The 21,675-nt window shown below is 52.9% G+C and overlaps 1 protein-coding gene across 6 annotated transcripts in view; it reads right to left on the bottom strand.

The window, feature by feature from the left end:
* TPST2 (tyrosylprotein sulfotransferase 2) overlaps nucleotides 1-21,675 on the bottom strand; it is a 47,169-nt gene that overhangs the window by 4,968 nt on the left and 20,526 nt on the right. For 4 of the 6 annotated variants that reach the window (XR_004921266.2, XM_078060832.1, XM_078060830.1 and 1 more), the window contains 4 exons: nucleotides 11,398-11,469; nucleotides 6,145-7,050; nucleotides 3,278-3,494; nucleotides 22-72 (listed from right to left, as the gene is read on the bottom strand). Coding sequence is in view for 5 of the 6 variants with exons in the window: in XM_078060832.1 (XP_077916958.1) it covers nucleotides 22-72; nucleotides 3,278-3,494; nucleotides 6,145-6,986 (1,110 nt within the window). In the remaining variant the exon portion in view is untranslated. Of the gene's footprint in view, nucleotides 1-21; nucleotides 73-3,277; nucleotides 3,495-6,144; nucleotides 7,051-11,397; nucleotides 11,470-21,675 lie in introns of those variants that run through there. The other 2 variants (XM_078060833.1, XM_078060831.1) reach the window with 1 other exon arrangement.

Here is a 21,675-nt window from a genome sequence, read left to right as displayed (position 1 = left end):
ATTCCCCTTGGGGTTTCTAACCTGAAAATATCCTTTCAGATTGGCTGGTGTTTTATAGTCTCCTTTCAAGACCTGGGAAAGAGAAACAAAGCATCTCTATTATGGAAATGATCAAAAAGTAAAATTCATCCTGTTACCTCTACTTTCCCATCCACCCATTTACCACCGACCTATTCATCCATCAACCCACCCACCCATCTACCTACTCTCCCATCCACCCATCCATCCATCCATCCACCCACCCATCCACCTACCCATCCATCCACTCTCCCAACTTTCTTACTCTCCCAACCATCCACCCATCTATCCATCCATCTACCCATTCATCACCTAGCCATCCATCCATTCATCCATCCATCCGTACACACATCCACCCATCCATCCATCCATCCATCCAACAAACATTTATTGAGCTCCTCTTATTTTAAGCATTATTCTAAGCTCTAGAGGTACAATATTAACCAGACAATTAAAATTCCTTTTCTCCTGGAGCCTCCATTCTAGAGGGGGAGCCAGAGGATCCACAAATAATAAACACAGACAAGAATATATCAAACCATGGGAAGTACCATAAAGAAAATAAAACAAAGGGATGTGATCAGGGGTTACTAAAGGGCTTCTTCTGAGGTGGTCCCAAAGGACCTCTCAGAACAGGTGACCTTTGAGCCGAGCCCTCAGTGACAAGGAAAATCAGCCAAGCCGAGCTCTGAAGGAAAAGCATGCCAGGCAGAGGACACAGCTGAGGCAAAGAAAATTCCAGGCTTTTCCACTATCTCTTCATATATAAGCCACCATATAAACCAGCACCGTCTGATTGAACGTAATGTGAACCAACTATGTAATTTTAAGTTGTCTAGTAGTCATATTTAAAAAAAAAAGGACCCCAAAAAAGTGAATCAAGTGAAATAATTCCAGTTCTATCTTTCACCTAACCTGAAATATCTAAAATATTCATACTTCAACGTATAATTAACATAAAAATGATTCACGAGAAAGTTGACATGCTGTCTTTGCTACCAGGACTTCAAAATCCTGTGCGTAGTTTACACAACGCCTCTCAATTTGGACCAGATTCCACTAGTCACATCCCGTGGCCACAGGAGGTTGGTGGCGGGCAGCCGTAACGGACAGGGCAGGTGCAGACAAGTTCATTAGCACGGGGACCTCTCTCGGCCTGAGCGTCCCGCACTGCGGGATCTGTTACAGGAACACCCGGTGTCTACAGAGACGCACGCACGGACGCACGCACACATGCGCAGAAACACGCACGCACGTACGCACGTACGCACGCATGCGCGGTTTTCAACGAGGGACCCTATCTTTGCGGTAATAGCAAAACTACCATAGAGACGAAACAAGTGTCGAGCAGCCCCTGGGAAGAAACCAGGGACATCTTCCCTTTGAAACAAATGAAAGATAGAGGCTCAGAAAGTTGATCTTGTGCATCAAAATGTTTAAATTTGTATACAATACACAAGGTCAGGCCTTACTCTGGGAGCTTCTGATTGGCATCCTGGGACAAAGCCAGGGGCCTCCGCCTTTTATTTATTTACTAATTATTATTATTATTATTTTTATTTTATTTTTTTTTTTTTTGAGAGAGAGCGAGTGTGTGAGCAAGCAGGAGGGGCAGAGGAAGAGGGAGAGAGAGAACCTTTAAGCAGACTCCCCGCGGAGCGCAGAGCCCAACCTGGGGCTCGATCTTAAGACCCTGAGATCATGACCTGAGCCGAAATCAAGAGTTGGTCCCTAAACCCACTGAGACACCCAGGTACCCTGGGCCTCCGCCTTTTAAAGAGACTTCAGAGCAGTTGCCGCTGGGCCCTTGGCTAAGAACACAGGGTAAGGAGAGCCCATTGTCACTGCGGTCCTCACCCTGGCGCCTGGGGGATGGAGTTCAAGATCACTTCCAGCGGCTGTTTATTCTTTTGAATCCAGTTAATTGATTTTTTTATTATATGAAGATATATGCAATATATATAAATATTATATGAAATACAGCATATGTGCAGAGTTAAGTGTATGAAACACATTAAGTACAGTCTAAAGAATACTCTTAAAAAATAAACATAATAGACTTAAAACAATTGAACAATAAAAAATAGACCACATCCAGGTTGCGAATATTCACACTATCAACACGGCCTGCGCATTTCCAGTGGATCTCTGAGTATTTCCACAAATAGATGTTTGCAAAATCCACAGATTTGCAAAATCCACAGTCAAGGGAGAGAGGAAACGCTGAGACCCGCTTTCATCACAAGGGCTGAGCCCCGAAAGCTCAGGGTTAAGAGAGCCTGCCCGTGTGGGAGAGGCGTTGAAGCCTTGTTAGCACCAAACGGGAGTCTTTCTCCTTGAGTCACTGAAGAATTAAAGGGGAAGTGACAGAAGTTCTGACTTTCTTCCTTGGCTCTTCAACGTAAGAACTGTTTACTTTCTGAGATGCCTGGGTAGCTCAGTTGGTTAAGCATCTGCCTTCAGCTCAGGTCAGGATCTCAAGATCCTGGGATCAATCCCCGTGTCAGACCCCTTGTTCATGCTGTCTCTCTTTCTCTCTCTCTCAAGTAAATAAATAAAATCTTAAAAAAAAAAAACAAAACTGTTTACTTTCTAAAATCAGCATGTGTTTGGAAATGCTGGGCATAGCTGGAATTAAGACTTGGGTCTTAATGGTGTGAGCGCTAGCAGGGCCCGTTGTCCTCAGGCCTGGGCCCCATGCTCAAATACTTTCACTAACTCAATGCCTCTAAGGAAGTCACAACACCGCACCCAAAGGAGACCAGAAGCTGTGACAGCAACATGTAAATAAGACCACGAACTTGCTGACTGTTCCTTTATGCAGGATTAGCTGACTTTTAACACTTCAAAAACATCTCATCGAAGTCATTTTCCTTGACCGTCTCAACTAAGGAGAGCTTAAAAAGTACTTTAAACTGCCCTGAGCTCACATCTATCTGAGAAATCAACATTAAAATTTATGGGGGCAATAAAAGGACCAACAGTTTATTCATACTCGGGCTCAACAAAGACTTGACATGCTTTACAGACAGCTAGGGACACAGTGGGAAAAGGGTGAACAGGAACAGAGAAACCGGTTGAAATCAGTACACAAACGGACCCACTGTTAGATGCTCTAGTGTGAGAGACAGGCTACCAGTTGGTTTTGAGCTTCCTTGCGGCCCAAGTGAAAATGGAAATACAAGCGATCATAGGATTCACCATGTCCCATCCCCGGGGTAGGCCGAGAGCGCATCTCCGCGCGTGCGCACGCACTCACCCGGTGCGTGTTGTTGATGACGATGGGGTCAGGGTTGCCGTAGTTGGGCGGGTTTGCATAGGGATCATAGCCGAGCCGAGCCAGCATCGGGGCGATCTGGGCCATGTCCCTCACCACATCCCCGGGGATGTGGCCAGTCCACTTGGAGAGCGCTTCCAGGTTCACAGGCTTGATGACCTGGTCTGTGGATCGCTCGATCCTGGGGAGAAAGAACAGGCTGCGCGGGGCACAGGGAGACCCGGATGGCACCTGGGGCAGCTGGACACACTGGGGGTACCGGGCCCTGGGGCAGCTGTGCCCCCTCGACTATGAGGCTGCGGGCAAGTCGCTTGGCCTCCTCATACCTCCTCTGTACATTGGGGATAAGAGCGCGCGGTGAGAAACCAGAAGACAGTATTAGGCAGTGCGCACTGAAAATTCTGCTTCCTTGACGTCATGACTTTTTAAAAATAACGTTTTATTTTTGTGACTAAGATGGATATTTTGTTCTTGAGAAAGAATTATAAAACACAAATGCTAAGGCTAAGAGTGGCCACCACTCCCAGCAGCAGCTCCCTACAGGGACCTCGTCTTAGCATCTGGGGGGGTCCACCCTCTCAATCCATTTTCTGTGTTTTATACAGGAGAGTGGCTAAGCGCAGACCCAGGAGCCAGGGTTCAAATGCCAGCTGGACCCACACTGGCTGTGTGGCCTTGGAAAGTTACTTCACCTCTCTGAGCCTCCTCCATTAGTCCTCATCTACAAATGGGGACTTGTAGATAGAACCCACCTTACCGGGCTGTTCTGGGGGGTAAATGAGTTAATCTCAGAGAGGTATATGGCACATTGTGAGGTCTCAGGAGGTGTTCGCTTTCTCTCTCACTCACGCACACACGGAAAGCCTATACTCTTGTTTGCAGTTTTTAAAGCAAAAATCATACGCTGTACGTTTTGGTTTATGGCTTTGTTTTGTACCCGATGCCACATTCTTTTCTCCAGCTATGCAGCATTCCTCCACAGCTTATTTTTCCCATGCCCCTAAAGATGGCCATTTCCATTGCTTTCACCCTGGGCTACGACAACGAACAACCATCCTGTCAGATGTGCTTCTCCACACTCCCCTATGATGGGCTCACCCAGCCATCTGAATCACGAGGACCCTACCGATCACAGGTGAAAGGCCTTGTACGATGGAGGGCAGGGAACTCCCAGGATCCAGGGTCTATTTCTAGATGCTTCCATCCCAACTAAGAGATAAATTGGGAAGAAGAACGGAAACAAGAAAGATGTGGCAAAAAGAGGCCAGCACCGGGAGGGAAGAGAGAGGGAAGGATGAAGGGTGGGGATGGGTGGGAAGAGCAATGGGTTTGGAGTCTGCAGACCAGGATGGAAATCTCAACTCGGTTCACTGTGTCAAAGACCTCAAATATATGCATGGCCTTTCCACGCCCTGGATCTCCAGGACTGTGTGAGGCAGAAAGGACACAGAGGCAGACATCCCAGGACATGGAAGGGAGCAATGCTTGATAGGAGTAAAGAAAGCTGGAAATAACCCATGTGTCCACAAACAGGGGATGTTGAATAGAATGCTGTGCTCCGTGGAGTGGAATATTATGCAGCTGTCCAAAATGATGTCACGGTGGCAGGCGGGGGGCCACAGGCGAGTGGTCCCAGACATGAAGTGAAAAAAGGTTACAGGGAGACATGTTCGGGTTCAGGAGGGCTCTGGTTTTCTCCACAGCCCCTGACAAAGAACCAGTGCATCCTAGGTCAACATCTGCATGGTAGGATTGTAGGCTGTTTTTCCTTTCACTTCCTACAGTCATCTGATTTTTTTTGGTCATGATAATTTACAAAACCCCAGCTCCAGCATCTCGGGGGTGCCTGGGCCTGATCAGAATGGAGACAGACAGATGGCATACTCCGATCCCGCACTGCTCACATGCTCTGGGTCTCAGGAGAAGGACAGCTCCCCAAAGGAAGAACGCAGAGAGCGAGAGACAGAAGGAGGGAAAGAGGAGGGGTCCCGGATGTAAAGAACTTGAGAACACAGGCTCTGGACTCCCCAACAGACCTCGGTTCAAATCCTGGCACCACACTTTGCCAGCTGTGTGGCCTTAGGTAACTTCTCTCTGAGACTCAGTTTCTTCATTTGTAAAATGGGGATAGGAGCAGTTCTTATGTCCTCAGGCTGCTGTGGGGACTAAAGGAATAATGTGTGTTGGGGGTTTAACTGAGTGCTTACCACACCTCAGACACTCACTCCATGGTAATGAGGGTGAGGATAATGTGTGTGCCAATAAAAGCCATGTCAATGCTAAAACAATAATAATAATAACAGGAATAATAGCACCTAACATGTATTTACCTATTTGATGCTCATAGGTAGCTAGAAGGTTTATAGACTACAGCCTCATGTTACAGATAAGGAAATGGGGGACAGAGAGGTTGAGACACTTGCTCAAAGTCACACAGCTAGGAAGTGGCAGGGCTGGGATGGGAACCCAGACAACCTGGTTCCAGATCGGTGTTCTTAAGTTAACCTTTACCCACAACGGCTTACTACAAAGCACATTCAAAGTCTGCTGATTCTCTCAGAAAAGGGAAGGGCCGATGGCCCCACTTTTGTAGATAGCGAAGCTGAGGCTAAGAGAGGCACAGTGACTTGGTCAGTGCCACAGAACTACGAGGAGGGAGGCACAATTCAAGGCTCGCTCTTAACCACTGTCTTCCCAGATCTTTTCCATGCCCACAGAGAAGGCTGAGGCTCAGAGAGGCACAGTGACTTGCCCAAGGCCACACAGTTCAGAGAGACAGAGCTACTCTTCCCACCTACTGCCTCTGAGCCAGGCCAGGGGGCTGGGCGGAGGGCGAGGGCTCCACTCACTTGGACAGGGACACGCCACCGGGCTTGCCAATGAGGTCCTCGTGGTGCAGGACGGCGTCGCTCCAGGCGATGCCCAGAAAGTCCAGGATGAGCTTGAGGGAGCGCCGGGGGTGCAGCACCAGCTGCTCGTAGTACACGGGCAGGCACTTGTCCTTGCCCACCTCCATGCACTGGGCGTACATCACCTCGATGGCCTTGTTCCACTTGGTGAGGCAGTCACGGTAGCTGCTGAGGTCGAAGCCCGCGATGGTGACCTTGCGGGTGATCATGGAGTGCACGGACGCCCGGCCGTCCCGCACCATCAGCAGGAACTTGGAGTTGGGGAACAGGCGCGACAGGTACACGGAGGACTTGAGCGTGAAGGGGTCCTTGTTGCACAGCACGCGCGCCGGCTCACCGTGCTTGGCGATCACCTCCAGGATGAAGGCCTGCATGGCAGCGTCCAGCACCTCGTCCGTCACGCCCGCCTCGTCCAGCCGCAGCTTCTCGCGGCCAGACTTGGACCAGGCCTGGCGCATGGCCAGCACGCGCGGGATGATGCGCGTCTCCTCGCCGCAGCGCACCTCGGGGTGGGCGTCCAGCATGGCGCGCATGAGTGTGGTGCCGCTGCGGGGCACGCCGCCCACGAAGATGAGCGGCATGGCCTTGCCGTAGCGGTACTCCACGTGGTTCGCGCCCACCATCACCAGGTCCTCCTGCTCCGGCCGCATGGCCCGCCGGGCGCTGCGCGGGCCCCCCAGCACCGCGCGGCACTCCAGCACCTGCTGCCCGACCTGGACAGCCAGCACCAGGGCCAGGGCGCAGCCGGCCGCCAGCAGCGCCCTCCGCACCGACAGGCGCATGCTGGGCCTGGGGTGGCGGGCCTGCTTCAGCGACAGGTCAGCGGGGGGCCGGCGGGGCTCACATCTGGGGAGAGAGAGGGACGCCTGTGAGCCGCCGGCCCGAACCAAACACACCCCCATCGCAGGCTTCATCTGACAGGTGGAGAGTCATAATTACTCTGAAATCGACTCTCAAAATGTTTCCACATTTAACAATGCTCTGGAATGTCCGAATTCAGCAGCATATCCACTTGGCAAGGGCACGGTTTTTGCATGTTCTGTTCGTGGCTGTCTCTCCAGGGCCTAGCACAGAGCCTGGCACCTCGCATGTGCTCGGGAAGGATTTGGGGCATGTGCCTTGGTTGAAGGAGCAGGGTGAGGCCAGAAATGCTAGGACATGAGGGCCGTAGAAAGAGGAGGAAAGGGACGCCTGGGTGGCTCAGTCGGTTAAGCATCTCCCTTTGGCTCAGGTCATGATCCCAGGGTCCTGGGATCGAGTCCGGAATCGGGATCCCTGCTCGGCGGGAAACCTGCTTCTCCCTCTCCCATTGCCTGCCACTCCCCCTGCTTGTGCTCTCTGTCAAATAAGTAAATAAAATCTTAAAAAAAAGAAAGAAAGAAAGAAAGAAAGAGGAGGAAAGGGGTGCCCAGCTGGGGAGCAGCAGAGCTGGTATCCAATAATTCCAGCCCAGGCCGGCCTGCTCTGAAGGACCACACTGCTAGCCAGCAGACGGTGTGGAATATCCCATCCTGTTCTGGGCTTCTTCTGGAATCACTACCCATTCACTCGGTCTTCATTCGGTAAATGGGTATTAAGTATAAAAAGGTGCCAGGCACTGCGCTCAGTGCTGGGGACAGGAAAGTGGGTAAGACAATAGGGCCTTTGAACTCAAGAAGCTCACATCCTAGTGGGGGAAGCGATAGTACACAAGCCATGGCCACAGGGTTTTAAAAATGGCTTACACAGTGAGAGGGATCAAGTAGGGGAAGGAGGAGGGAGGTCAGGGAGGGCCTCTCGGGGGAGGTGGCATTCAAGCTGAGTCCTGGATGAGAAGGAGCCAGCCGTGTGAAGATGTGTAGGAGGAGTGCTCCAGGCAGAGGGAGGAGCGAATGCAAAGAGCCCCAGATGGGAGAGGGTGTGGGGGTGTTCAAGAACCTCAGGAGGCAGAAGGGAGGGAGAGGGAAAAACTGGGGGGCACAGAAGCCACACAAGTTCTCAGGGGACAGGGGAGGGAGCTGGACTTACTCTCAGGGCAGCCCCCGGAGAGAGAGCCCACAGGGGTGAGAATGGAGGCAGGGAGGTCAGGGAGGAGGCTCCTGCTGGTGTCCTGGTCCTCGGGAGACTCAGGGATGCCAGGACAGTGAGGGTGACGTGGGGACAGGGGCAGGGGATGACTGAGGAAATGAATTATGAGCCTGAGCCTACATTCCTCATGCCTCCCAGGGACGATGATCAGACGTCAGTGGCAATTCTTCAAGTTGGGGCTTGTTTCGGTAAGCAGGGCCCACCCAGCTCAGCCACCCCCTTTCTCTAGTCACCTCAAATGACAGGCCTGCCCTCCTCCCTAGTTTATCCTCAAGGCCCCTCCTCTGCCTTTCCCATGTCTTTGCAGAATCAAAGTGAGGTCTTGAGGTCTGTGGGCATTCAAGGAGGCAGGCAGGCCTGGGTTCGAATCCCAGCTCTTCCCCTTCCTGTGTGGCTGTGTGAGCTTGGGCACCATACTTCACCTCGCTGAGCCTCATCCGTAAAATGGGGTCCAAGAGGATCAACCTCAAAGGGCTGGCACGACCATTACACGACTCTCTTAAGAACTGAGGAATGCGCCTGGCATGTGGGGAGCATTTGAAAGGATATTATCAGTGGTCTCTGCCATGATCATTGGCTATTTCTTTATTCCCACAATCAGCGAGTACTTCCTGCGTGCCGGGAGTTGGGCTAGGGAGCCCAGAGACACAGCCTCTACCCCCAAGTCTGCCCACCCTGTGGAGCCATACCTGGGAGGGGGTGACGGGCTCTACCTGAGTAGGTGAGGGGAGGCTTCCTGCAGGTGCTGGCCCTCGTGCCGAGTCTGACTGGCAGATGGCTGGTTTTCAAAGAGCCAGGTGGGGAAGAGAGAGGGGGGTGTTCCTGGCAAAGGGAACAGCCAGTGCGAAGGCACAGTCAGGGGAAGAACGCAGCACGGTGGGGGAGCTAAATGCAGCCAGGGTCTGTGGGAAGGGAGCGGGAGCCGGTGTTTCTCGAAGGACATGAGGTTCAGCCAAAACCACCCAAGGACCCGGTTTGCAGCCGCATGGATCCACCCGCAATGGTCTGGGCTGCCTGGGGCCCCTTGGGCCGTAGCAAGTAGGAAATCAACATCCAACGCACAATCTCAGCCCTAGGGTCCAAACTGCTGAGAGGCCCCAGCATTTCCTGACCAAGTGGCTTTGGGAGAGTCACTTCCCCCACGTAAACCACAGCTTCCTGGCTGCAAAGAGGGGTGGGGTGCATTGACCTCAAATGCTGCTGGGAGGGTTCTAGAAGCGACTGACGCAGCACAGATTAATCTCAGCCTGGGGTCCCTGGCCTCTTGAGCATCGGGAAATGGCTGGGACCCTCTCCCCGGAAAACCGCGTTTGTCCTATGCTGCCAACCATGGTGGGGGTTCCCTGGTGCCCTGAATTCAGGGTCTGGGATGGGGAAATCTGATTCCGGAGCTACTCAGGGCTAAGGCAGGCTGGACAGGACATAAAGCTACTTGGAAATCTCTCCAAAGACCCATCAACTTATTCAAGTGCTCATTAAAATTCTCCTCTTGGACTCAAGACTAGAATTCTGTTTATTATTTCAGTGCCGGTGCTCCTGGAGGATAGTCAACCACACTTTAGTTTGAATTAGAGCCACCACCCTTTCCTCCTGACACTTGGCAGGGAGGGAGAGAATGGAGCTTTGGGGGAACAGAAGGCAATGGGGGGGTGCAGAGACAGGAAGAAAAGGGGTACTTTGGGAAGGCTGTTTCCAGAAAGGATAGGTACAGTGTACATGCTCGTGTGTGTATGCGTGCGCGTGCGCGTTTGTGTGTGTATGTGTGTGTGTGTGTAACTCTCTAGCTTATGTTTGGGGTTGGAACTGGTTTGGATTCTAAATATCAGGGAGAAAGGCCTGGAAGAATGGATAGGCGGAATAAGGAAAATGTTATTGACACACCAAGTTTGCTTAATACTGACCATTCATTTGGCTACAACACTTAATTTTTTTTTTTTTTTTTTTAAGTAGGCTCCACACGTGGAGCCCAAGGCAGGGCTTGAACTCCCGACCCAGAGATCAAGATCTGAGTTGAGATCAAGACTCAGATGCTGAACCAACTGAGCCACCCAGGCGCCCGTGGCTATAACACTAAAACAAGGCGCCCAATTTTTGTGTTTTCACATTTATGAAGCACTTGCACGGCGAAAACTTTGAAAACATGTGTCATGTAATGGGACCGTCTCTACCACCCCTGGGGTAGGGAAGCCTCGCCCTCAGCAGCTCAGAGAGAAGAAGCCACTAGCTCAGGGTCACACGGCCGGAGTGGCAGGCCTGGATCTGGCCAGGCTGAGGCCGAGCTGTTCGCTGTCCTCAGACAGGACGTGGCCACAGGCCTGTCTCTGTCATCAGAAGAAAACAGCTCAAAGCAGACGGGTCAGCCCTGAGCAGAAGACAGCAAAGAGCTGGGGGACACCTTGAGAAGAAAAAGGAGGGTGACCTGGCAGAGAGAGATAGCCAGGGACCCACAAAGCCAAAGGCAGCTTCCTGGCCATCCACAGCCAGGGACCCCAACTCCGGAGGGGCCAGAGCGCCCAGCCCGGGAACTCGGACGGGCCTTCTGCCTCCACTACCCCACTGGACCCTGTCAAGGGAGGTGTTCCAGTGTCCTGGCAGTGAGGATGGTGGGTGAGAGCCTCAGACGTGGCATCTTACAGCCCCGGGTTCAAATCCTGCCTCTGCCACTTGCCAGCTGGTGATTTGGACAAGGTACTTCACCCCTCCAAAAAGTGGGGGGATCATAATAATAACCCTCTCTCAGGGAGCTATTATGAGGTTCAGGGAAATTTTGGGTGAGGTGCTGAGCCAGCAGACCAAAACCCTAGCGCTGGGCAGACGGGACGCAGAGGGTTTGGATTCTGGCCGTGCCCTGAATCTGCTCCCAAGTCCCCTGCCCGCTGCGGGACTCGGCCTTCTCCTACCACCAGGATCATCTCTCTATGAGACGAAGAGCCACAGAGGCCTGCCCCCTGCATCCCTGCATGCTGCTGCGACCCAGCTCTGTCTAGCATGGCGTTTCTACCAGAGAGGACACCACCAGCCAGGGGAGTGTGGCTGCCCAGTAACAGAGCCGGGAGAGTAGAGCGGCTCTTTCTAGGGCAGTCTCTGGAGGGGCCCGGACTCTGGGGGCCTTCTGGAGGCACTTACCTCCCCTGGGCACTCTCATTGCTGGGTTCCAGCCCTTGTGGCCCCTCGCCAAGATGGTCTGCCGGCTGACCCCTGCAGAGGCAAAGGAGAGGATGCATTAGGGGTGGGTGCTGTGGAGGGGCCGGGCCCCCTCAGAGGGGCAGAGAAGGGTGTCAGGCTCCCCAGTGGGCATCCGGCGATGATTTTGGAGGGAAGTATTCTGGGGGACGAGTTGGAGTGCAAGGGGAGACCATCTGAACCCAAGATGCCACGGCTGGGGTCTGAACTGGCCTGGTCCTACAGGGAATGAACTTGGCTCACTGCTCAGAATGTGAGCTAAGGCACTGCTGCCTTAGGGAGCCCCTGGGTGTCTGCCAGCCAGGGTTCTCCCTTCCTTTCGGCCAAGGACCTTGGACTTCAGGAAAAGTAAATATAAGGATAAGCAACAATCACCACCACTATACCACTAATCACCATCCAGGGCTGCTGGGTATGGTTGAATAGGTACACTGTCCAACTCCAAAAGGGTAGGTACCACACACCTAGCCTAGGATAAATACGGGGCCCTCGGAGTGGTACACTGTCCTACGGCTGCCACCAAATACTGACCAAATGCCTACTATGTGAGTGCCTTGTGTCATTTAGTCCCCCTTGGAGGAGAGTATGAGGATCCCAATTTTAAAGAAGAGAAAAAGACCCCAAGAGGAAGAGCAACTGACCCAGGGCACTTCCAGAACCAGGATCCCCATCCAGATCTGTGAGACTCAGGCACCCGGCTCTTTTTTCATTTTTTCCAAGATTTTAATTATTTATTTGAGAGAGAGAGAGAGAGCGCATGAGCAGGGAGAGGGGCAAAGGGAGAGGGAGAAGCAGGCTCTCCGATGAGCAGGGAGCCTGACGCAGGACTCGATCCCAACACCCTGGGATCATGACCTGAGCCGAAGGCAGAGACTTAACCGACTGAGCCACCCAGGCGCCCCCAGACGCCCGGCTCTTAACCATCACGCTAAAGGAACGGGCCCATGAGTACGACGGAGTCTGGCAGGAAGCTGGGGCGGATGTGGAACCAAGGGGCTCCTGGTGTACATCCCTTCAGGGTGGGGAGTTCTAGTCTGGTTCTCACCTCCCTCCATGTTACAGATGGGATGACTGAGGCCCACGAGGGAAATCATGTCACAGACTCACATGTGGAGTCTGGAGCTCTTGGTCCCTTCCCAGGGCATGGAGGTGGTTCAGAACACAGCTCTACGGTTGGACGACTCCCTGACTACATTAAATCATTGTTCCTCTGAGCCTCAGTTTTCCAGTTCTGTAAAATGGGTTGTCACTTGTTGAAAGCTCACGATGACCCTTTTATAGCGAGCACTCAGAAATCTCCGCGATTTTCTTTTGTGCCGCGTTGGAGATCTGCCGGGTGTTAAGGCCTTTACTGCATTTCTGTCCTCGCTCCCCCTTAGCTCACTCCTCGCCTCTCTATTTTGTGTCTATCCTCACAAAAGCAGGCTGCCAAGTTCTCAGTACACACAGATGGAGAAGGGTGGGGGCCCAGGTGTAACCACAGCAACGAGCGCTCCCCCCACCCCGCCCCTGAGCCTCAGAGTACACAGGCCTTGATGGCCCACAGCGGAGGCCTGCCTCTTGGAACAAATAAAAACAATTAGGGACAGGGCACTTGAAGCGCTTCCTGCGGCCAGAGAGGAGATGGCTGGGGCCCAGCTGCCCTAGGGCGGCCCTTGAAATGCCACAGCACTGAGAGAGGCCTGCCAGCCACAGGCCGGGAGGTGGGGGCTGGCACAGCCTCGAGTCCTTCTGAGCTGCTTGTCGACTGGGGGGCACAGACCACTTGTTAGGCATTTACATTTAAATTAAGTAAAATGAAAAAACATTTTAAATTCAGGCACCCACCATATTTCAAGTGTCTGATAGCCGCCGGGGAGCCGGGCGGGTACCCTGCTGGACAGGGCAGGTCTGGGATGGGGTCAGCAAACAGCGGCCCCCGGGCCAAATCCAACCTTCAGCCCTCGAGCTAAGAATGGCTTTTAGCTCACGTCATGATCCCAAGGTCTGGGATGGAGCCCCGCATCATCCGCATCATCCGGGCCTCCCCGTTCAGCAGGGGGTCTGCTCCCTCTCCCTCTGCCCCTCCCCTCCCTGCTTGTGTTCTCTCTCTCTCTCTCAAATAAATAAATAAAATCTTTAAAAAAAAAAAAAAAAGAATGGCTTTTACCCTTTTTTAAGGGAAAGAGAAGAGGAAAGAGGGGAAGAGGAGGGGGGCCAGGGAAAAGGAGAGAAGCAGCAACAAAAACCCTACCCATTCTGCAAAACCTGGAATACTTACTATTTGGACATTTATAGGATGAATTTGTGGACCCCCGCTCTAGAACATTCCCATCACTGGCAGGAAGTTCTACTGGAGGGCGCTGATTTGAAGACAAATGAGATGCATGGGCGTGGGGGTCACTGAGCCCCCCTTCTCTTGTAGGAGGAAAGGCGGCACTGATTAAGCACCACTATGTACTTGGCACCAGACCACATTTCATCCTCACAAGAGCCCCGTGTGTCAGGGTGGGGTGGGGAGGGTCCCCCTCCCCAGTTCTCCAGTTTATGGATGACACAGGCCCTTGTGGGGGCAGGATGCGCATAATTATGCCCTAGAGCAAAACCGCCACCTCAGCTGAACCAAACAGCAAACACAAACCACAAAAAGATAAAAAGATGAGAAGGAAATACGACTGGAAAGGCCACCAGGAGTGGTGCTTGCTGATAACATGTTTCTCCTCAAGACATAACTTTCAGGGTGTTGTCATCTTGCCTTTCTCTAGAATAAAACAATAGAACAACTAGTATTTATTTTTTTGAATTCTATGCCACACATAGTGGGGGGGGGACAGGCTGCTTGGGCTGGCTCGGATTGCGGCTCCACCAGCCACTGGCTGTGTGACCTCAGGCAAGTCACCAAGCCTCTCTGAACCTCAGTTCCTGCATCTGTAAAATGGGGACAACAGCAATAACTGATAGGGCATTTGCAGTGTGGTCAGTGCCAACGAGGAACTCGCCTCCTAGGGGTGCTGGGAGGTGTAAATTAAGTTAGAAAATGTTGGACCAGCGCCTGGCAAACAGCGAGTGCTGTTTACCCGTTGCCCTTTCCCTTTCTCATTTCATGCTGGGCAGAACCTCTTAAGGTGAGGTCTTTTATCTCCATTTGATGGGTGAGGAGCTTGAAAGACAGAGAGCTGAAGTGGTTTGCAGAAGCCACATATCTAGCAGGAAGAAGCGTCAGTTTCCAAAGCTGGCTATGTCCCCAAGATGCCGTCCTGGGCGTCACATCACTCATAGAATGGGAGCAGCAGGGGAGGCCAGGAGGGACTCTGCGCTCTCTCTCTCTCTGCACCAGCCCATGGGTTTCCCTGAATGACCACTGGAAGGGAGGGACGGGGGGAGGGCTGTCCAGTGTTCGAGATCCCTTTAGACCCACGTTCATTCATTCCACCAATGTTTACACCTACTGTGTGCCAGGCACTGATGGGGACGCAGGGACACATGGAGGGCAGCAGACAAAGGGCCCGGCCCTCATGGAGCTGACATCCTGGCGGGGAGCAAGAAAAGCTGCGTGTGGGATAATGATGCCTGTGACAAATGCTTGGAAGGAAATGCCCACAGTGGGGCGGGGAGACGTGTCATAAGGTGTCACAGAAGGAGGTGACATTTACAGAGACCACACCAGTCTGGGTTCAGGCTCGTGTGAACTTTCTAACTCAGCGTGATTTCTCCAGGCTGAGAGGTTCCCCGGGCTGGGGAGGGGGGATGGAGCACAGGATGCCAGCGAAGCAGGCAGGCGACTGCACTTACAGGGTGGCCTTGGAGGGTGGCCCGGTGCCCCTGTGCGCAGACTCAGCCACCAGCCCTGCAAACTCCCTGTGGGCGCCAGCTCCCAAACATTCCATTGCCATGGCTACCAGCCACCCTGCTGACCTCACCACCCGGACCCCAGAGCTGGGGAGACAGGAGACGGGTGTTCTCTGGGGCCAGGCCCCTGGGGATCAGAGACCTCAGCCTGCCCCACTCTGGAGGGAAACCAGCAACCAGCCAGATTCCAACGGGGCAAGAGGAAGAGGTCAAAAAATAATTCTTGAGCATAAAATCTCATTCTCGGTGCTTAAAAAGGGAAGACGAGAAGGTGGCCTGGCTCCCTACATTAAAAGTATTAGTTCTTACTTACTGAGCATTTACTTATTTTTTAAAGATTTTATTTATTTATCTGAGAGAGAGAGAACATGTGGGCACAAGCAGGGGTAGGGGCAGGCAGAGGGAGAGGAAGAAGCAGGCTCAATCCCAGGACCTTGGGTTCATGACCTGAGCCGAAGGCAGACACTTAATGGACTGAGCCACACAGGTGCCCTTACTGAGCACTTATTATATATATTGTATGCTAGGTACTAAGCTAAGGGTTCTACACAGATCACTGAATTTTGTCCTCACTACCCCGCCACCCCCATGACCTCCTTTGACCCTCCCTTATTACCACCTATTTACTGGGGCTCAGAGAGGTGGGGTCACCTGCCCAAGGCCACACAGCTGATAAGCAGGAGAGCCAGGAGGAAGACCCAAATCTTCACATTTTTTACCAAAAATGACCAAAGCAGGGCCCCCACGTGTTGTCCAGGCTCGCCCTAGGAGGCCCAGTTCAGCCCCCTGGTAGGCACAAGTTGGGGATAGGGAGTGATGAGGCCCAGGGCTCACATCCCCGCTCCCCCACTCAGAGGCTGGGTGTCCCACGTCACTCTGGTGTGGCTCTCCAAGCCTCAGCGTTCCCACCTGACAAAGGGGAATAACATCCAGACCAAAGAGAGTCTTGACAAACTACATATCTTCCACCGAGCCTGACGTGGAGCAACGCAAAAACGTTAGCATTTAATATTGTGAGCACTGTCCTCACAGCAGGTGGACGAAGAATGGAAGGAACTCGCGTGGCCTGGGGAGGCGGGATCAGCAAATCTCCTCTGTAAAGGGCCAGAGAGCCAACGGTCCCGGCCACGTGGGTCACACGGTCTGTGAGGCAGCTTTTCCATTCATGAAAGTCGCTCTACACGACACACCAAGGAAGGCGCGTGGCCCTGTTCCAATTTACAAAATCGGGCAGCGAGCTAGGTCTGTCCCGCGGGCCACAGATGACCAACCCCCTGGTCCGTAGGCTGCAAACACAGCTAGGGCAGCACACGTCCCCAGAGGGGCTCGGGCAAGCCCAGGCAATGCAGATGCAATTCGCCCCAGTGGGAGCTGGTGTATATTTTGGTTTTGGGCTCCATCCCAGAAGGACCAGTGGGAGGCCTCAGGTCGCCAGCCTTCGGTGGGTGAGAGAAAAATGTACAACTCGGGAAAACAAATAGTTCATTTAAAAAAAAAAAAAAAGAAGTACAAGCATGCACACAGAATCATCTGGCATCTGGTTCTGTCGCCAAGTGAAGACTTAGGGAAAGAAATTCCTGTGTGCCTGGTGCTCTTCTGGGCATTTTGCCTCTAATCACCACCCTGGGGGTAAGACACTATGATTAGCCTTGTTTCACGGAGGGGGAAGGTGAGGCTCAGAGAGGCGAGGTGTCTAGCTCAAGGTCACACAGATGATAACTGACCCTGAACTGGGACCCGGGTCTGTCTGATGCCAGAACCCAAGCTCTTAATCGCTTCCCCGAAACCCTACCCCACCCAGGGCACAGACGGAGAAGCTGTTTGTCATGTGGCCGCTCAGGGTAGCGACCAGCCCGGACACCTGGCCCCTGGCTCCCAGCCCTGCCCCCCTACCCCCCACCCCCCACCCCCAGCGTGGCCCCTGCTCCGGGCTTCCTGCTTGGGAACACACAGGGCCCTGCCCGGTAAACAATGCAAACAGGACACACACACACACACACACACACACGCACCCACACGCAAACAGGCCCACAGGAGACCCTGTCTCCATTCCTGGGCCAAGAAGCTGCTAGGGGTGGGGCAAGGAGCACTGGAGTAGGAGTTCTAGTTCTGCCGATTATCAGCAACGCAGCCCTTGTCGGAGTAGGAGGGTAGGGGGACGTATTCCCTAACATCTCCGTGCCTCAGTTTCCTCATCTGTGAAACGGGGATACTACTGGAGCTGTGAGGATTAAACAAATGACCTGACAGCACTCGGAACAGGCTCTATGACTGTACCACTGTGGTTTCTCCCCCTCTTCTTTGGTTCTCAAACCCTCGTGCCGCAGACCCCTGGGTCCTGCGCCCAAACATTATGATTCAGAAGTTATGTGATGAGGCCCAGGGATCTGCCTTTCACCAAGTGCCGCTTCTCTCCTCCCCTCCCCCCCCCCAACTGCTCGAGGAAATGCTCCTCAGGGCCCTGGATCCGGCATTCACCCAGGCCAGGCCCCCACACAGTGGTGCAGGGCAGTGTCAGGATGCAGACCCACATCTAGCTGGTCCTTCGACCCGTTTGTGCCACAGACCCCTTCAGCTGCCTGGTGACACCGACAGGCCCCTTCTGAGGAAAGTGTTGTATTTTCTTTTTTTTGAGAGAGAGAAAGCAAGCATGCACAAGCAGCCAGGGTGGGGGGCAGGGGGAGAGGTAGAGAGTGAGGGAGAGAAAGAATCTTCAGCAGGCTCCATGCCCAGCGTGGAGCCTGACACGGGGCTCAATCCCACAACCCTGAGATCACGACCTGAGCCAAAATCAGGAGTCAGCCACTTAATTGACCGAGCCACCCAGGCACCTCAAGAGTGTTTTTAAACAGAATAAAATACAGAGGATCAAAAGGACCCCAATTACAGTGAAATCTGGCTAAGGACAGCATTACCAAAAAATGGTCTGATAAAGTAACCTACATGCTCGTTTATTAAAACAATAAATACGACCTAAGGGCAGGCCCCACGACAAATACAAGGTGCGTGCAGTGATGAGAAGAGACACCTGTAGCCAGTGGCAGGCAATAAAAAGATACTGTGGTTTCTATCGGTGACCAAGGCCCCGCTGCCTGGATCTGTCACCTACACGGACACCTGGAGGAAATGTTAAATCAGAGTCCATGAAATCCTCATCCAAACTCCCAGGCCCCTCGGAGGCCATGCAAAGACTGTGCCTCCAGGAGCCAGAGAGGGGTACTCCTGCCTGGGGAGGGGCCTGGGCAGAGGTCCAACACAAGAGCCGCAGGGAAAAGCTTGAGGGCAGAGCCCAGAGCGTGGCTTGGGTGTCTTGACTTTACATAATAAATAAAAGTAGGAGGCAATACGACTCTTAGGAAGAAACATGACCCCCACCCACGCTGGCAACACACACCAGCACATGACCTTGGAAATGAACTCAAGTCCGAATCGAGTGGAGGACACCAGGGACCGGAGTCAGGGCGACCTTGGCCCCAGACACTGAACACGGCCCCGCAGGGAAGCAGACAAGCTGTGTGTGTTTTAGGCACCAGCGGTGCACAGAGCCCCACGCGTGCACTCAGCCAGGCTGGGTGTGCACCTGCCTCTGGGCCTCAGCTTCCTCATCCGTACAATGGGTCCAACAATTCTTATCAGCAAGGCTTTCTTCACTGAGAAAGAGCAGAGGGCAGGCTTGTCTGATCCAAACTGCAGGTCCTGCACGTTAAAGTTTAGACGCCCAGTCTCTGGCCTTCGGGGCCCACCAGCCTGGAAGGCAGAGCACGGAGTAACACTCCCTGACCCAGGACTAGGGGAAGGGGCTTCTAATCCCCCACGCTCTGCCCAAGCGCCGTGCCACCAAGACATGCCTCCTCCCTCTCTGAGACTCAGTTTCCCCGCCACTGACTTCCAGGGGGTGGCTGAACTCTGAGGCTCCCTTCCCTGCCCCACATCCAGCTTCAATGGCTAGAACCTTCTTTGATGCAACACCTCAGGGGGGTGTTCCAAGGAAGATTTCACTTGAAAAAGGAGCTCAGGGTTAGCATTTTAAAAAGGACAGAAGAGGTCAGTTCCCTTATCTGTAGAATGAGAACAGGCAGCGGCCACCTCCTGGGGCTGTGGGGAGGGAGTAAAATAATACCTCCAAAGTGTTTTAGCCATGCCCTGACTCAAGCTGGGCCCCAGTGCATGCGGCCCAGGATGCCGCCACGCTCCCGCTCTCAATGACAAGAGCCCTGAAGGCAACCTTGGACGAGGCTCTTAACCTCTCTGAACCTTAAGACGGAAATCGCTTTTCAGGCTCACGGGAGGGCTCCACTGCTCAGGCTGATCACAGCAGGTGGCCCGGTAGCAGGCATCCCAGAAACTCTTTAAGGACTGGAAGCCACGGGCGCTCCGGCCACCCACACACTCAAGTCTTGGGAAATCTGTCCGGTTGAGCCAGTCTGGATTTCACCCCACACGGCTCTGACAAATTCCCACGGCAAAGTGGCTCTCTGGCCCAGGAGGAGGGGCCATACCGAGCAGGAACACTCCCCAGGGAGGCAGATCGGGCCACCGCAGGCCACCTGGCTTCTCCTAATTGGTCTTCCTTCCTTCCTTGGCCAGCACCCAGCTCACGTGTCCGCCTCAAAGAGAACACGGGAGATGAGGCGAGGGGCGGGGTGGCCCGACAGTGGTTAAGGGCATGGATGGACAGCTCAGGAGGGACCCAGTCCACGTTCGGCTCTGCCAAGGTTGGGCCATGAGACCTGGGGCCAGTTCATGGCAACAGCCTCACTGTCCTCATCTGTCAAATGGGCTGAGCGGCCTGCCTTGGAGGGTTGCTGGGATGACTGCTAAGGCAAGTGCTCAGGGCAGGACCCGGCAGGAGAAGGATTCCAGTAAACGCCAGCTATTAAATTATCATCATCTCTAATTAGATATTCTCATTAAACATTCCATGGTATAACCACACTAGACCTGGATGTGACCCTATAAAAATTCATTACCCTGGGGACGCCTGAGTGGCTCAGTCGGTTGAGTGTCTGACTCTTGATTTTGGCTCGGGTCGTGGTCTCAGGGTCGTGGGATCAAGCCCCGCACTGGGCTCCGCGCTCAGCACAGTCTGCTTCTCCCTCTCCCTCTGCTCTTACCCCCTCTTTCTCTCTCTCTCTCAAATAAATAAATAAAATCTTAAAAAGAAAATTCATTACCCTGCAAGACATCCGAGGTAAATTAGGTGACAGAGACTGGCTGATCCCACGCTGGTAAATATTTATGTTGGAAAAATACTCTAGAAAGACACACCCTAAAATGCTAACTGGAACTTCATTTATTTCTCCTTTTCTTCCCCCTGAATTTTCTAACTCTCCTACAGGGGATATGTATCAATGGTGTGATACAGAAGAAAAGAAGCGAAAAATGTAATCAGGGTGATTTCTAGGCTTGCTGCATTAATTTGGAGACCTTCAGCCCTGGATTATAGAGCCAGCCTTTCAAGAAAGCCCAGGGCAAGCCCAGAGAGCAGAGTCTGGTCAAGGTCATAGAGCAGGCTAGGCCTGGGCCCAGGTCTCCAGACACCCAGCCTCCTCTCTGCGGGCATCCTGCTGGCTCATTCTCCTAACAAGATTAGGTAGGCTAGCCTCCTGATTAAAAGTCTGGCTCTGGAGTCAGGCTGAGGATCCCGGCAGGGTCAGAAGCTACGTGACCTTGGGCAAGACACTCAGCTACTGTGGGCATCAGTCTCCTCATATGTAAAATGAGAATCAGACTTGCAGCAGTGCCAGATGGTTTCCGTATGGATTAAATAAAATAATGCATGGAAAGCACTTTGTACTGTTCCTGAAAACAGTCGGTGCTCTGGGTCCTATTGTTATAGTTATCACTATTATTAGTATTTGGAATCTAGTTATGTCATGGAAAATCCTTTGAAGGGCATGGAATAATATCCCAGGAGGCACAGGAAGGAAATTCAGACTTGGGTACTAGGGAGCCACGGCAGGTATTTGAGCAAGAGATGTGCAAGATGACTCTGAAGCTGCCCAAGCCTGGCAGCTAGTGCCCATCTACAGGTCCTCTGTCACAGGCTCCACATCCTAGGCCATCCTGCTAGTGCTGTGGAGCAAAACCAGCACAGCTCCCGCAAGCCACACCCCCGCCACTTCCAGTTCTGCTGGCCTCCCTGGGCGCCAGTTGGGCCAGTGAACATCAAGTGATCCACAAGCTAAACCCTCACAACTCTAGAAAAAGTCCTTGTATCCTTCCTAGTTCTAAAATTTACTTAAGTATTCAAGTCACAAGTATCATCTCCATATTTTTTAAAAAACAGAGAAAGCTTAAGTCTCTTTGGAGCCAAGTCTCCAACTGCTACTGATGGGTTTGGGGAGGGGCCACCTGCCCTTCTTTCCAGGGGGTTCCAGTCGAACCGTATCT

Source organism: Halichoerus grypus, chromosome 13, assembly GCF_964656455.1.
Source record: "Halichoerus grypus chromosome 13, mHalGry1.hap1.1, whole genome shotgun sequence".
Taxonomy (NCBI): domain Eukaryota; kingdom Metazoa; phylum Chordata; class Mammalia; order Carnivora; family Phocidae; genus Halichoerus; species Halichoerus grypus.
This window is presented reverse-complemented; position numbering and strand designations above follow the sequence as displayed.